This window comes from Anser brachyrhynchus (assembly GCF_964034855.1).
Source record: "Anser brachyrhynchus genome assembly, chromosome: 26".
In the NCBI taxonomy this organism is placed as follows: domain Eukaryota; kingdom Metazoa; phylum Chordata; class Aves; order Anseriformes; family Anatidae; genus Anser; species Anser brachyrhynchus.
Genome location: NC_137719.1, coordinates 6748750 through 6764328, shown reverse-complemented (window position 1 = coordinate 6764328; position 15579 = coordinate 6748750). Strand labels below are relative to the sequence as shown.

Sequence of the window (15579 nt, the reverse complement as noted above, 5' to 3'; positions counted from 1 at the left end):
TGCCCCAGTAAACGCCTGAGCGTCTTCTATCTTTGCACATGGATGAATTGCAAAATGCATTTGCAACTCGTTGTGAAGTGAAGATTGCAGCTTCTAAAGCAGACTGTTTTCTGTTTTGACAATATACCAGCAGTCGGAAGAATATTTGTTTAAAAAGAAAAAAAAAAGAATAAAAGTACCTGACTGCCTCCAGATGGCTTGTCCCTGGAGGCAGTCTTGCCATGGCATGGGGCCTCGTGCCCGGAGAATGAACCAGGATGCGAACTGCATGCATACAGCAGGTCATTTCCCAGCTTTGGAGAGATCTTGCTCTTCACAGAGCAGTATTTTCAAAAGTGATCGTTTAGAAACTGTGCTAGGCAACCAACCTGCCATACTGCGATCTTCTGAAAAGAGAGGCCATGCATATATGGTCCTAAATGCAATCCTTATTTCCTTTATGGAATGGATTGAATAATTAATTGTGACTAATGGTGCAAATGCGCCTCTTTCCCCTGCTTAATAGTTGTTTGTAAGGTTACCCTTGTATCTGTGGATACTGTTTGTTCGCAAACATTTGCTGGCAGCAGTGTGGATGATATTTTGCTGACAGCCTTCAGCTGCAACCACTTTTTCTCACAGGGTGTGCTAAGAGCGATAGGTCTCAGCTCAGCTACACGGCTGGCCAGAGACGTGCTGGCTCTTATTCTTTCAAGAATAACTTTAGTGAGTGATGGAGACAATATTCTCATTAAATCAGGGTTTATTTGTAAAAATAAAAATGCAGTGACTGGTAACTGTGAAGAACGAGCCCTGCCTACATCACTGTAGCAGAGAGAACCTCTTGCTGGGACTGGAATACAGTCACGTTCTTGAAGTTTTAATACTTCTGGTCATCTATTAGCTGACATCCAGGAGCTTGCAAAGGGACACAGCCTTCGCACTGAGATGCTTCGTTGTGCGGATACCCACGGAGTCTGGGGGAGAAATGGAGCAGGAGACCCTTGGAAATCACACCCTCGACATAACCTGGAGTCCTCCCCTGCTTCCCCGTGGCTGCCTGGTGGGCTGATGCACCTGTTTTTTGTGTTTTTTTGTCTCCGTCCAGGGCAGTGATGGTGACACGGTGGATAAGAACAAATGCTGCACACTATGTAACATGTCCTTTACCTCAGCAGTGGTGGCTGAATCGCATTACCAAGGGAAAATCCATGCCAAAAGGTTAAAACTGTTGCTAGGTGAGCCGCCGGCACTGAAGGCCGCAGGTAGGTGTGAGGCGGTGGGGCCGGCGCGGGCTGGGGCAGCGCACGGGCACCTTGCTTGCGCCCCTCTTGTAACGACCTTTAGGAATTGCTGATACTCGTTATTGTCTGCTTTGTTCACGTAGATTAGTGGCTTATCAGCCAGCGCTGGCCTTTCTGTGAGAGCCCTGTATCTGGTTCCGTGTTTCTGAAATGTTTTGCTCTGTGGAAGACAGTATCATCTCCGCTGGGCACAAATAGCTGAGCCTCGCTTTAATTATCAAAAGTTATTTGACAGCTCAGCTAATACACTTAATAAACCTTTCCTGTTACTGTACAGAGCAGAATCCCATTTGCTTTTACCTCAGAGGGAAACATAGTCTTTAAAAATGTTTTGGATCGATTGTCTTTTGATTTTTGCCCAGACAGGTATTCACGCTTTCCTCCACAGTGATTCCAATAATGTGAGCCTATTAACTTTCACATTTAAAACGTCGAATGTTTGAATCAAATAATTTAACCATCTTATTGTTTGCTTAACCATAAAGTCCCTGCAAAACACTAATATACTGTAAAACAAAACTTCCCCTGGGGCTGTCAGGCCAGAGGACACTTGAACAATGTATTCCTCATGCTAAACAGGCAGCACCGTTGTGCTGTAGCCCTGCAGACAGATGTCTGTACTTCATTGTTAGTATTGGTGGCGCTTCTTTTAGAACAATACGAATTTTTCTGGGCACTTTATATCCTGCCTAACAAGATGTGCATAAATCTTAGAAATGACTAAATAAGTTTTTTTTTGGCTGCCCGTGTGTTTTTGTTGTTGTTTTTAACTTTACAGACTGATGAGGCTGATGCATATCATTTGTCCTTTATTGGTATTGGCTTGGGAAATGCTATTGCCTTTGCCTGAGGGTATACAGGGACTTGCATTAGATCGTGGCTTGCTTGTTTTAGCTAACGAGGGCGTTCTCAGAAGGCTTGTTAAGTGAAGGTGTGGCAGCGTCCCCGCTGAGGTTGCTGAGATGCACCTGAGAACTTCGCTGGTCCTTTGGGCACGTGGCTGGGGAACCCATGGGAGCCAGCGCAGCGGGATTGGCACCTCTGTAAATGAAATCAGAGATGTGCATGGACAGGCAATGTGTAGATGAGACAAATCGTACAGTCTGCTGCACTACAGACCTCTGAAGCAGCACGGGGCTGGCTTAACGTAGGGTCTCTGAGTTCTGGCAGCGACCAGCTGTGCTATGCTGCTGTTAGGTACAGGGGCTGCAGGGCTGTGTCAAGGCATGACTTTCAAAGAGCTGCAGCTTTGCACTGTGTTTTTATCTAATTTTTTAATCATCTGGATCAGCCTCACAGAGGCAATAAGTGATCTGCACCACATGCTCTGTGAGTAATGGGCTCTTCAGCTGCAGTAATCACTAGGAAAGAATAACTTGAGGACTCATCAAGTCTCCCAGATACTTGATCTGATGAAGCTGAGCCACAGGAATATGTTAATAAGCACCTTCTTGCTCTCCAGCAGTTCTCAGAAATGTGCTCTTTGGACATAGCATTTCTCTGGGCTTCCTATAGCATTCCTCAGCATTCTTCCACTGGAATGCCATTTGCTATCAAACAAAAGTGAGAAAGGCTCTACACAAACATTTGAACTCTCATAATCTTTTCATTCATTCATTAAAAAAAAAAAAAAGCTTAAAATATTCTGAAAGTTTCCCAATTGCTTTTATTATGGCTGAGATTAAACAGATACAGTTAATCTAAGGAAGTACTTTAGTGGTATTAGGCAAGTAAAAATGGGTAACGACCTTCAGGTTGCAATATGTGATTTGCAGCCTTGCACAAAAATGTATTCTGCTACCCTGAGTAACTGTGAAACTCTGAATTGACCATTTGCTTAATTAGGGCATGTGTTTGTAAAGGGAGAAATGAATTTGTGAAATTCTTTGCACAACCATCTTTCTAGAAGTCATTTCATTCACACAGACATACAGATGCTTTTGTGGAGCATAGTGACAAAATGAGTTTCGGGGAAAAAATGAAGACTAATGAATGCAGTTGAAACTGCAGGGAAAATTCAGAAAGAATTCTAGAGCTGTTTGAAGAGCAGAGTTTTCCAATTAAAAAAAAAAAGAAAAAAAAAAGCATTGGAGAACATGTATTCCTCTCGATGAAAGTGAAAAATCTGAAAAATATCTGCAGCTGGAGTTCCATTCCCAGTCACAGTTCCTGGAAGCAGCGGCATCGACCCTGAAGCACTCTGTGCCACAAGGTGCCGTGGGACCTGCGGTGATGGCCTGGGGCTGGAAATCCTCCTCGGCTTCACCTCTGCAGAGCGGCTTCTCTCCAAGTACAGCCCCGTGGCTTCCTCCCCGCCTCTCATCCGTGTCCATCAGGGCAGTGGCAGAAGGAAGGTTTTCTGCAGATATCTCCTCCATGAGCTGGGGAGGCTGAGCATGTGTCTGAGCGCTGAGCACTCGTCCCGGCGAGCAGCGCGGTGCCAGAGCAGTGCTGAGCACACTCAGGAGCAGTTCAGGGGCTCTCCGAGGAGCTCCCATGCTGCAAGGTGAGATGTTCGTCTCGTCTCTACTGAACTGGTACACAACACGCTTCTTCAGCATCACTATGGAGGCTGCATAAATCCTGAACTTGAAGTAATCTGTGCCCTGTGCAGATGGAGCAGCGCAAGGCCTGAGCGCATGTTGTGCCCGGTGCAGGAGCTGTTCCATTGCCCCCGTGTTCCTACCAGGGAATCCAGAGGCACTTTCTGATTCCCTTATGCAGGAGTTTTCTTCACGCTGGCTTTGGGAAAGGTTGCAGACCTGTTCTGCAGACACGTGCTGCACGCACTGATGACTGCAGTCTGCCTCTGAACAAACCCCTTTTTAATATTCTGTGTTTTCTGTCTCACCAGTCCCATAGAAAATTAGATTTATTCACAGCCTCTTTACGGGGCTACACCTTCCCTGTCTATTTTATCATCCTAATGAAATACAGATCTCCAATTTCTCTGCTGGTGCTTTCAGAAGAGGGAGGAGTGCCTTAGCAGTAAGCTTTTTCACAATAGGAAAGCGATCTCTCATCGCTACAGCAAAATATTGGTGATGATTTTCTGTTGCTTCTGCTGTACTAGGTTGTAGCCCTCAGAGGCTTTATGTCACCACTATTTCTGATGAATTTCTCCAATCATTTCCAACATCTTCCATCAGCTTGCATCCAGCCACCAGGTTGAGTTATAAAGAACTGCGGGGGAAAAATAGCTGCTACCTCCATTTATCCTAGTGCGAGTGCCTGCAGTGCCCCTTGGTTGTGGCTCAGTTACTTTCTCCTTCTCGTGCTCCGTTCCTGGAGAGTGGCAAGGATGACAAGTTGGGTGCCATTTAAGTGCAGCTATGAATAAGAAGCTTTGCATGCAAGAAATAAGTCAAACATTAGTTCATTGCCAGAGTGCTAAATTGTTTCTAACTTTGTGTTTTGCTTCATGCAGCAAAGTAAGGCTTTCTCACTTCCCTCCCACAGCAAATGGGAATGTAAGGCAGACTGTCGTGAGCTGTTTAGCATTTTGAAGTACTTGAAATAGTCAAACATGCAGCTTTTATGTTTGTGTTAGGACAGAGCAACGTTTTTAACATTTGATGTCTTGTGTTTATTATTAATTTTCATGTTGCTGCTCAGGGAATGATGATGTTTCCTGTTCTGTCGTAGTTACGTGCTGAATAACCAAATGACAAATCCACGTTTGTGGGGAAGTCAACTTTCATCTGTTTCTCTTCAGGAGGATTTGGAAGACACACGATGTTTTCATTAGTTGTCAGACTGGGTTCAGCACACCTTAGGACTGCTTGTAGTTGTAAACTGCCCCTGAGGAACATGGCTTTACGAGAAAATGCTTTGTGTTGTGAGAGCTGAGAGGAAAACCCTCCCGTGCCGGAGCATGGCACTGGGTCCATGCGAGGCTGGGGGACTCGGGGGGTACCAGCACAATCCCCGCCGCAGCAGCAGTGTCCTGCGGACACCCTCCCTCCTGCTCTGCACTCGGGTGAGCACCAACAGCACCGGGACAGGCCTGGATGCACAGCCACGGTACCGGCTGTCCGGCTGGCAGCCGAGCAGCATGGCACGCTGCTGTCGTATTTCCTTAGCGAGTGGGAGACGTAACTCCTGCGGACACCACCAGCTCCGCGGAGCGAAGAGCTTCCCCTCTGGTTCCCATGGTTCCCCTCTGGCGGCAGCTGACATGTAAACAGGGATAAAGCTGAGTAAAGGATCCCTTAGATTTAACTTCGTAGCCTGGGGCCTGGCAAGTGGCATGTCGAATACATCACAGAGCTCCCGGGCTGCCGCAATAGCCGTCTGTTCGGGCAGTGCCAGAAGCCTGCGCATCTCTGGTTGTGGCCACTCCTGTGGCCAAGGGCAGAGGCAGGAGCAGGACAACGGCGCCTGGTGAGGTGCGGACCGTTGCTGGAGCAGGCGCAGGCCGTGCGTCGCTGCCCTGCGTGAAATCAATCCAAACGCAACGAGCAGGCGGTTGGCTAGACAGCAGAACGAGCAGAACAAACGTCTTCAGCAGGAGTCAATTAGGCGGTCACTTCATTAACTAATGCCCAAAAGAGCTCGTTCTGCTAGCACTGTGCAGGGCGTGGGTCACATCAGCAGAAGTGAGAAAATTCTTCTTCAGGCGTTTCTCCAAAAGAGACGTGGACGGGAGGATGACAGTGCCTCACAACCAGCAATAATCCGGGCAGAGAACATCTGATACCTTGGCAGGTGTCATCAAAACAATAGAGGCTCATAAAACCCTGGAAATGGATAAGGTTGTAAGTAACGTGATATGTAAGATATGATTTCCCTGAGGAAGGTTAATAGGCGTGCAATCCCGAACAGATCAGCAGAAGACTTACAGCAACGTGAACTCTCTGGAGCTGTGGAGACAAGTGCACTGGGCTTGGGTCATTATTGTGTGTCTAAATAGAGGTTTGTTGTGCTCCCTGCTGCCGTTCCTGGCACCAGGCACTGAGGTGGTTCTGTTGCTTGCCATCCCGTGCTCTGCTGGGGCTCAGCTGGAGCAGCAAGGAGCCTCCCCGTTACAGGCGAGCCTTAAACTCCTGCTTGCAGCCTTAAAAGCTGCCTATCCTTGTAGCACGGAGAGAGAGCAGTTCGTTAATTATTTAGATAGCAGAGATTTCATCTGGAAAAAAAAATAGAGTCACATAAAACGGAATTTTGGAATGAGGTGTGATAATTAAGTACTGGTCGTGTGGTTTTGTGTTCCAATGCTATCTAAATTTTATTCTACTCGAAACTGTTTTCCCATGGTTTTGTGATTTATACTGTACAAAGTAGGAAACTTACGGCAAACAAGGTGCAGCTCCATTATGTGAGGACCTGTCACCGTTTTTTCTTTTGAAGTTATTTGGATCACATTTGTTATCCCAGACAGCCTTGTGGTGAATCTGAGGGGAAATGGGACTAAATTAAGGTCATGGATTGCTGCATTTGTCACTTCATAATACGAAAAACTTTGAATGAGGGGGTCTGAATATAGAGTATCTTTTTCCATCTGTTATACTAAAATTATTACAGTTTTCCCTGTTCTTTCCAATACCAAATACACTGAAAAATAAGAATCCTGAGATATTATAAATCTGTTTCTCTATCTTGAGAAGCCGATGGCTTTGCATATTTTGTTTATTCTCCACTGGCAATTTTTCCTGGATGTAGCAACTTAAGCAGGAGAAATTTAGTAGATTTAGTCACAACAACAATGAGCTGTGTAACTGCAATTTTTCATTTTATTTTATTTTTTATGAGAAACGGTACATTTCCAAGCAGTGCCATCTGGAATATCTGGTGGGACACTGTAACCACTGCTGATTATTCCCGGCATCTAGTGCGGGATCTGCTTCAGGGTCTGGGGCTATTTAGGTGGCAGCAGTCGCCTGTGGAAAGCTAACCCCCCCGAGTGTTCCCTCCTGCAGAAACGGCCCTGAGCTCCCTCAAGCAGCCGCACACGGACCGTCCCCCCGCGGTGTCCTCGCCGCACCAGCGCAGGGACTCGGACCGGTACTGCCAGCTGTGCGCGGCCTGGTTCAACAACCCCATGATGGCCCAGCAGCACTACGACGGCAAGAAGCACAAGAAGAACGCGGCCAGAGCCGACCTGCTGGAGCAGCTGGGGAAGACCCTGGACCTTGGCGAGCTGCGAGGTGAGGGCAAGGGGAGAGCAGGGGGCGGCTGCTGCCTTCTGAGTTTCACGCTGCTGAGAGAGCATCTCTGCTGAGATGGCGCTCTGCGGTTCAGCGGCATTATTTAGAAGTTGTTTTCTAGGTGTTTTTTTTTTTGCCTCTCCCTGAAGTAGTCTCATCTGATAGTACACCTGTCCTTGGGCGAGTGTTGGATGATCCCTCCGAGCCTAGAGGACATGAGGGCAGAGCGCTCAGCCCAGCTGGGAGCCCAGGAGCTGGGCTGCTCCGCTGCTGCAGGCAGAGCCCACCCCTGCTGCAGGGAGAGGGGGCACACGGTGTCTGCTGTGACTTGGTCGGTGTGTGTGAAACTCTGCAGCATCCTGGGCCAGCAGCCCAAGAGCAGTGTTGATTGTTTGCTGTCGGTGTGTTAAACAGAAATTTGCTGTGTTCCTGCCGAAGGGAGGGTGGCTTTCTGGGCTGGTCCAGGCAGTGAGCGACCCGAGCCTCCTCGGCTGCCTTGCCTGCTGCTGGTATATCTGTTGGTGGCAGACAGACGCTGGTCATTAGCTCGCTTAAAGTTGCGTGTGTTTATGGAGATGTGCTAATTTAAACCACCTGAGGACGTGGCCTCACACTGAACTCTGAACAAAGCTCCTTTTTAATATAGAGATATAATTACAGGAGACTAGGTAAGGACCTCCATTTGAAAGAGTGTTCTCTGTGGTCTCCAATTATAATCCTGCATGTACACAGTATGTTTGACTAAAATGGGCTGAGGAAAAAGTACAGGTTTGATTTTCAAAACCATACGGGAGAGCATTAACATTTTAAGATACCTTTTTTTTTTTTCCTTGCTAAATGAAATAATTTTCCTTTAACTACTACTGACTATGCACTATGTTGTGCATTTCTTGATCTCCAGTAAGCCTTGTAATGGTTATCCAGATCCTTCGTGTGCTACCCGGTGTGACTCACAATGCCGTAAATGATTCATGCGGCTGAGTCACTGCCCACTGCTGAAAATACACGGGGAAATAAAACCTGGGACGGTAACATGGAAGTGCTTAGTCCTGCAAACCATGCCAAGCTCAGGAGTGGCTGAAGATGTCACTAACTGTAAACAAATCAACGGCAAAGTGTTTTTTATTCATTTAGCTCCCGCGTAGGAGAGTTGAAGTCGGAGGGCTCTGCGTCCTGCCAGCACCAGCAGGACCGTGCGGGGTGTGAGCACCCGCAGCGCGGGCAGAGGTGAGCTCTGGGTGCTGCGAGCTGCACGGCCAGGCCAAGGAAAACAGGGCAGGCTACTGCTCTCCTGTATGCGACTGGCTAAGGCTGGTCTCTACTGGTGTGGAAGGCAGACCTATGCAGAAAACAAAAAAACAAAAGAACAAAAAAAAAAACCAGAATGAGATCTCCCGGATGTCCAAGGAAATAGTTTACTTTGGCAGATTGTGTCAAATATTACTTCAAGAAAAACCTTCAGAGTTACCCAATGGCAGCCTGTCCTGTGCTGGCCGCTGAGACTTCGTTTGACCATTGAATTTGGTGTCCTGCAGTTTGGTGTCTGCAGGACACGGTTGGTGTCATGGCCGTGTGCTCTCTGTTCCCTCTGCTTGTTTTGCAACCTCAGCGTTCAGTAGAATGCAGACTCATTTCCTTTCCATGCTATCCCTGGCTTTCCCAGCACAAGTTAAATATTAATTCTATTTTGACTACTGTGGGAGACTAACATTTGATGTGTTGTGTAAGCCTGGAAAGAGCAGTGTCAGTTGAAGTACAACGTTTCAGCAGCCTTTGATGCTTTGATAATGGCTATAATAAAATATTTATTGATAAATATGAATGTGTATTTGGAGAAATAAGAATAGAGTTATATTTTTGGACAACTGATATTTATGGGAAACAAAAACATTGATTCTTCTTGCCAAGTGCTCATCCTGCGATTTTGAAATCTTACTTCTTTTCAGAAATGAGAAAAGGGAGGGGGGAAGCAAAAAGATGCCTCAATAACAGCACCATTTCTCTAGCGTGTTCCGAGGTAAAGCTACGATGCATGTGAGCATTCGGTCACATAGTCTGAATGCTTTGGCCAAGCGGTGGGTGCTGTTCAGGGTGATTGAGAATGATGATTTTGTGTGAGATCTAAGTAGTGGGGCAGGGTTGCATTAAAATTAAATGCCATTACAGTGGCGCTGCAGAGTGCAGAGCAGAGGGAGCTGAACCACTTCAGCTCCTTTCAGCTTGGGTCTCGCCTTTCTGCTGGCTCTCTCTGGTACCTGCCAGTGAAACTTGAATTTTACTGAGTAATGGAGACAGATTCGGGGCCAGCCTGTAAATGGGATGCTGTAAACCATGTGAACATGAGTCGTCTTCCCAGAGCACTTGGCACCTGGTGAACAAGAAAGGCACCAGAGCCCAAACCAGTGCCTGTCAAGGGGATTGCACCATGAATCCCTAGAATAAAATACAGCAACCTCTGCAGTAAAGCAGAATCGGAATGGTTGCACAGGGTTGTTGTCACCTACAGCCTTTGTATTCTCCATACAAAGGTAAATTGTCAGAGGTGCAGATGCTATCTTGAAAAATCAGGCAAAGAGCTGAGTTTTCCTTCATGGCTCGTAATTTCCTTGTATGCCTTATAAATACTTTTTGTACTGTGCTGTTGCTTTTGGTTAGTAAGAAGTGATTTAACAAGTACTCCCCTGGAATGTGTTTTAGTGCATTTTATGCAGAATGACATTAATGACTTTACTTTTTAATATTTTATTTAATGGATATAAGAGTGCGTTCAATTTTATATGCATGTCATGGTTCAGGGGAGAGAATGCTGATATGTCACGAGGATGCAAAAGTAAATGTGAGTATAGACAGAACACAGACTTTACTAACAAGCTACTCTGGCTGGGACCACCTTGGCATTGCAGACTGCCTTCTGTGCTGATACTCAACTCCAGCACACTTTGTTCAGGCTTTGGCTGGGCACATTTTATGACACTAGTTTCAACCGAGTTGGCAGTCTTGGTAAGCTTGAGTGAGATCAATACTGTTAATTTTGATGTTCTGGAGGTGGTTGTTGCTTTTAGTTTCATCTTGCAGTTTATCCAAGGCTACTTTTATTATTCTGTGTCTAATTTCAGTGGAGTCCATTTCACACCTGAGGCTTCAGCTCCACAAATCCGTCTCAGGGCGCATGATTTCGGCTGGCAGGTCGGGCAACCCCTTGTTTGTAACTGCGAGACGCTCTGACATGCTGTGGAAAGAAATCGGTGTCCCCAGTTAGGAACTGTAGTCACTGGTGGTGTTTCCACCTACACAAGTAATTAAGATTCAGTAAGGCTGTTGTTAGCGTCTGCCATTAAATTAGCCGCTGAGCATTAGAACCTCATTACCTTAATTTAAAGTGTTGCCTGGTTCTTAGGCCACAGTCCTGGTCTCTGCCTTGCTGGGGTCACGGCATTGTCCAAAGGCTTGGTCTGCTGCAAGAGGTGCCAAGGCACCTCCTGTCCCTGCTGCGGTGCCTCCTCCATCCCTTGCCCTGTGCTGTGGCACAAGCGTATGTGGTCCCTGCCTCCTAGAGCCCAGTGCAATGTGCACGCCAGTGGTGGTCAGAGCTTGGCTGTAAAGCCACTGCTGCTGCATCTCCAGTACATTCAGTAAGGAGAGCATCCAAAAACGTATTTGCAGTGTGATTTTTTGCCATGCCACATCACAACACACGAGGATGTAGGTGACTATTTCAATACCTTTGCCCTATAGCTTATTTCCTATTCTCAAGTACTCACCTGAATATTTTTAAAGATGTTTAGCTTTATGTTGGGCCAAATTCCTAGGTGAGAGATGCTCAAGGTGTTTGAACAAAGTGGGGCTGTTTTGTCTAGCTAGGGTCTGATGTTCAAAAAAGATAAATGTGATTTTATGAGAGCCTGTAAGACATAGCTGGGGAATGGTTTGTGTATATCCTATACGGTTAATTATGGTAAGCATAAACTGATCACATTTGATAACGTTGTACATTACTTATTCTAAACGAAGTATTTGAACAATTTCTTTGAAGAAATAATACTGTGGAAATTCAAAGAGACTATTATATGGTACATTAAAACTGTTCTTAAAGAGCTCAGCAGCCCATGGTAAGAATCCCTAAACTCTGGCATTTTAAGCTGAGCCCTTCAATTAAGGTTGAAATGCTCTGTTCAGATCTTCATGGAAGTGAATCAGTGCAAAGCAGAAACCTGACCACAGAGACTCTGAAATTCGCAATTCCCTTTATTTCTGGGAGAACAGGACAGAAATTACTTTAGCATCAATGGTTTACTGTAATGCCAATGTATGTTTAATGTCAGTGATGTTAATACTGCCTGTGATGCCAAGGGAATTACTAGGATGTTAAAATACAAAAGAGGGGAGGAGAGAAGAAACCACTCTCTTACATCCAGGGTATTACGGGAGACAACAGAATCAGAGGATTGGAAACACTTAGGCCTGCATTTATATGCTTAATTTATGTCAAGTCTTGCCCTACATAACAGCAATAAGAACACTCAGATTGCCATCTCTCTTTTTCAAGGATATCCAGGAGGGAAACAGGCATTTAATGTACATTCAGCCGCACTCTGTCTTTTCAGTAAAAACATGTTAGATGAGGCACAGAAGTGACTGTTTCTGTAATTCTGCTTTGAAACCACTGTACTCTTTTCCCAAGGTGAAAGAATAATGGAGTTAAATGGTATGTACACAGCAGAGAGAAGAGAGCCTTATCCTTTCCCGGGCACTCTGGCACTCTGAGTTGTACTGACCCTTTGCGCCTTGTTGCCAAGTTTGCTCCGTTTATAGAAACCAGAAATTGCTCGTGTTTTTCTGCCCTTCATTCTGGCACAGCGTGTGGAGCTGGGTGGGCACGGAGCCTGTCCTTGCCGTGCGGTCCCTCGGCATGCTGCTGGCACCGCGTGGATGCTCTCGGCCCAGCCGTCCTCGAGCCCCTGCTGCAGCACCCGTGGGTCCCACTGGGGCACAGCAGCAGCCAGGGCGCTGTGGGAGTTGGGTGCTGCGAAGGGCAAGGAGATGCTGCTGCTGTTGGATTTCCTAAAAGAGGCTTCTGATCCCTCCTGCAAAAAATAAATGTTGAATCCAGATAGTGGTCTGCCTCTCCTCATTTAGGGACAGAGAAATAATAATAATAAATAATAATAAAGGAGAAACAAGTTGAATCTGCTATGCCCCAAAGCTCTAGCAGGTGTGGAGAAACTTTCTCGACAGTATTGTGTTCTGATGTGATTGCAAAAGTCATTAATGAATGGTTTGGGTGAAAACCTGCCTAGAAAGGCAAAATCAGAACATTAGTGTGTAAATAATTACTTGATCTGTGATGTGCAAAGCAGGCTAATGTCCTTTCCAGAGGGAGGGAGGAGTGTACCAGGGCATTAGGAATAAATACTTCAGAAGTGGACCAAAATGAGCATCTTTCCAGGAAACACACACTGACGCGAACCAAAAATAATATCGGTCATTTTGACCAGCCACTGGGCAGCAAGCTGTCTTGGGAAAAGGCCTTTTTCCTCTGCCTCTAATTCTGATTTTTGTCTGTCTGCTATGTTATTATTTTTAGATTTTCAGTTTTTCAGAGAAGGCAAAGTCTTGATTTTGTTGTACTGCTGAGAACTGAGAATGCTCTCAGCCTTAACTTAAATTATATTTTAATTATCATTAAATTACACTTCAGGGAAGAAAATTGTCAAATGACAAATTGGTTTTTATTTAGCACAAGACTTTGAGAATAATTTTTTTGTATTTCTCTGAGCATCACAGGCGCCTGTTTTTCTCATGCTTTGCTGTACAGAGATTCCATCCTTAACCCTGAACTTTTTCTTAACTCCGAAATTCCCTGTTCCCTGAGATACAACCAGGACAATTCGCTTTATTAAAAGGTCTGAAACAACATGCAGTGGGAAGGATGGTATCAGAAGAAAAGCAATAATAACTCTCCCAGTCTGAGTCCCAGTCGACAGCGGAAAAAACCAAACTTTGTTAGCAATGTAAAAGCTATTACAATTTTTAAATGAGCAATTTTTATTGTATGCATAAATCATCTCCCATCTCTTGCTTTTTTTGCTGTTACACAACAGTTAGACACAGTTTGTATGCAACTTGGGAATATCTCCAAAGAAAGGTGGCTCATCTCTTGTTATCATGCTCTTATTTGCGTTGTGACTGCCCTGATAACCCTGCAGGGGCTCGTGGTCATGTTCTGTGCGTGCACACTCTTGAGGTGAATAAATGTCTTGTCTGCAGTGAATGTCTCGGAGCCTTGAGATTTGATCATAGGTAATAGACGAAGCACAGGCGAATTTTGTTGATTCTTCAGCTTGGATGTATTCCAGTGAATGTGCAGAGACTGTTTTTGTGACTTTGCTCATAAATCGTTTTGCAGCTTCTGTCTGAGATGTGCGTGAATCTGCTTAATTGTCTGGGTCTTTTTTGCCCTGCGGTCTGTGCCCAGACACAGAGCGGTGAATTAGCAGAGAAATGCTGCCTACTCTGAGTGCTTTTTCTGTGCACGAAACTGTGAGTGCTCCTCTTCAAGCTTAAGTGTCTCTCCCATGGGGCTGGTTGGCCCACTGTGGGAATGCAGCTTCCACCCTTTTGTGCCCCCCCCCCGCCTCCGTATTCCTGGAGGTGTCCATGTGCTTTGATTCAGTGCTGCTGACACCAGTTGTCTCCTCTTTGCTGGCAGCAGATAAAGCTTGCATGCATGTTACGGTGCACTTCGGTGGAGACCAGCACTCCCCTGTGCTGCCTGCTCTTGCATTAACTTGTATTAGCTCTCTGCAACTTACATTACAATAAAATAAAATGTGAGGTATTTACTTGGAAAATGACTTGTAGCTGTGGCCATATTAAAAAAAAAAAAAAAAAGGAAAATGGAAAATAGCAGGCGCAGCTAAGAGATTTGTTGGATGTTAAAAATGAAAAACAAACAAAACCCAGGCACAAAACAAATGAAAACAACCCCAAAAGTTCCTAATAACATTTCCACTGTGAGCGCACTGCAATGTTAGTTCAGTGGTGCTCAGCTGGCCAGCAGTGAGAGTAACGCCTTTATGAATAGTTGTTTGCATCCATGGAGGGCTAAAATTAGTAAAGCCAGGGCTGCTCTGTGGTCGGGGTGCAGACAGGTATTGCAGCCAACAGTAAATCTGTCAGGCAAACGAGCTCCTGGCTGCCAGCTTTTGGATGGCCCCCAGGCAACCAGTGCCAGGTTTGCAGCTCAGCCTTCAGACACAGGCTGCTGGGTGCCTGGATTTTGGAGATCAGCTGATGTGCTCAGCAAATCCAGCCTCTCATTTCAGTGGATAGATGTGAGTTGATCCTTTTGGGAAAAAAAAAAAAGGAAGAAGAAAGAAGAAAACAAAAGCCCGTAAGTGGTCCGGCCTCTAAATGCAGTGATGAGGAATAACACCCTGATCTGTGCATGCTACAGAAGAGCAGAGGAATAAATGAGACCTCAGTACTCATTAGTGTGAGCAAAATTATGCTTTGTGAGAGTCGTGGGAGAGAGGTGCCTGCGATGGTGAGCTGTGGGGACTGCGGTCTCCACAAGGGAGTTGCCTCTGAACCCTGCTTGGTTCTGCTCCCTCTATGCCTTTTACAAATATTCCTTTAGGCTTCCCTAATGCTTGTGTACCCTGGACTGGAAAAGTAAATAGAAAGGTTACTGTAAGGAGAAAGTCTAGGAAACTGGAAATGAAACACAAGATCTGAGTGTCTTCTAATTAATTAGATGCTAGCAGGGGGCAAGGGTTAATGCTTTTTTTTTTTTTTGGTAGTTTTTTTCTTCAGACATCTTCATCCATTTGCACTTTCTAGCTGCCATTTTGATTCAGAACAGTCTGTGGCACAGGCAGGATTGTGCCAGGGACCTGGAATGGAAGGGAAGACCTCTGCTTGGCAGTGTCTCACTTTCTCTCCTTCAGAGGATGAGGAGGCTCAGCACATTTCCTAAGGCAGATGCCTTTTGCAGTGACAGTGACAGCCCCTGGCCTGTGTTGTGTGGAGCAGAAAGGCAGAGGGAAAGAGGAATAGCAAATTGCACCTGCAAAAGAGGAGGAATAGGTCCTTAGCTGTGGTGACCACCCATGCATTTTCTCTCAGCATTACCACTGTTCTATTTTCCC

General features: G+C 45.8%; 1 protein-coding gene across 9 annotated transcripts in view; it reads left to right on the top strand.

Annotated features, from left to right (window-relative positions):
• Window positions 1–15579, top strand: part of ZMAT4 (zinc finger matrin-type 4) — a 99688-nt gene that overhangs the window by 64315 nt on the left and 19794 nt on the right. For all 9 annotated transcript variants that reach the window (XR_013942301.1, XR_013942302.1, XM_080568751.1 and 6 more), the window contains 2 exons: window positions 1088–1244; window positions 7202–7429. Coding sequence is in view for 7 of the 9 variants with exons in the window: in XM_080568751.1 (XP_080424877.1) it covers window positions 1088–1244; window positions 7202–7429 (385 nt within the window). In the remaining 2 variants the exon portion in view is untranslated. The remainder of the gene's footprint in view (window positions 1–1087; window positions 1245–7201; window positions 7430–15579) is intronic.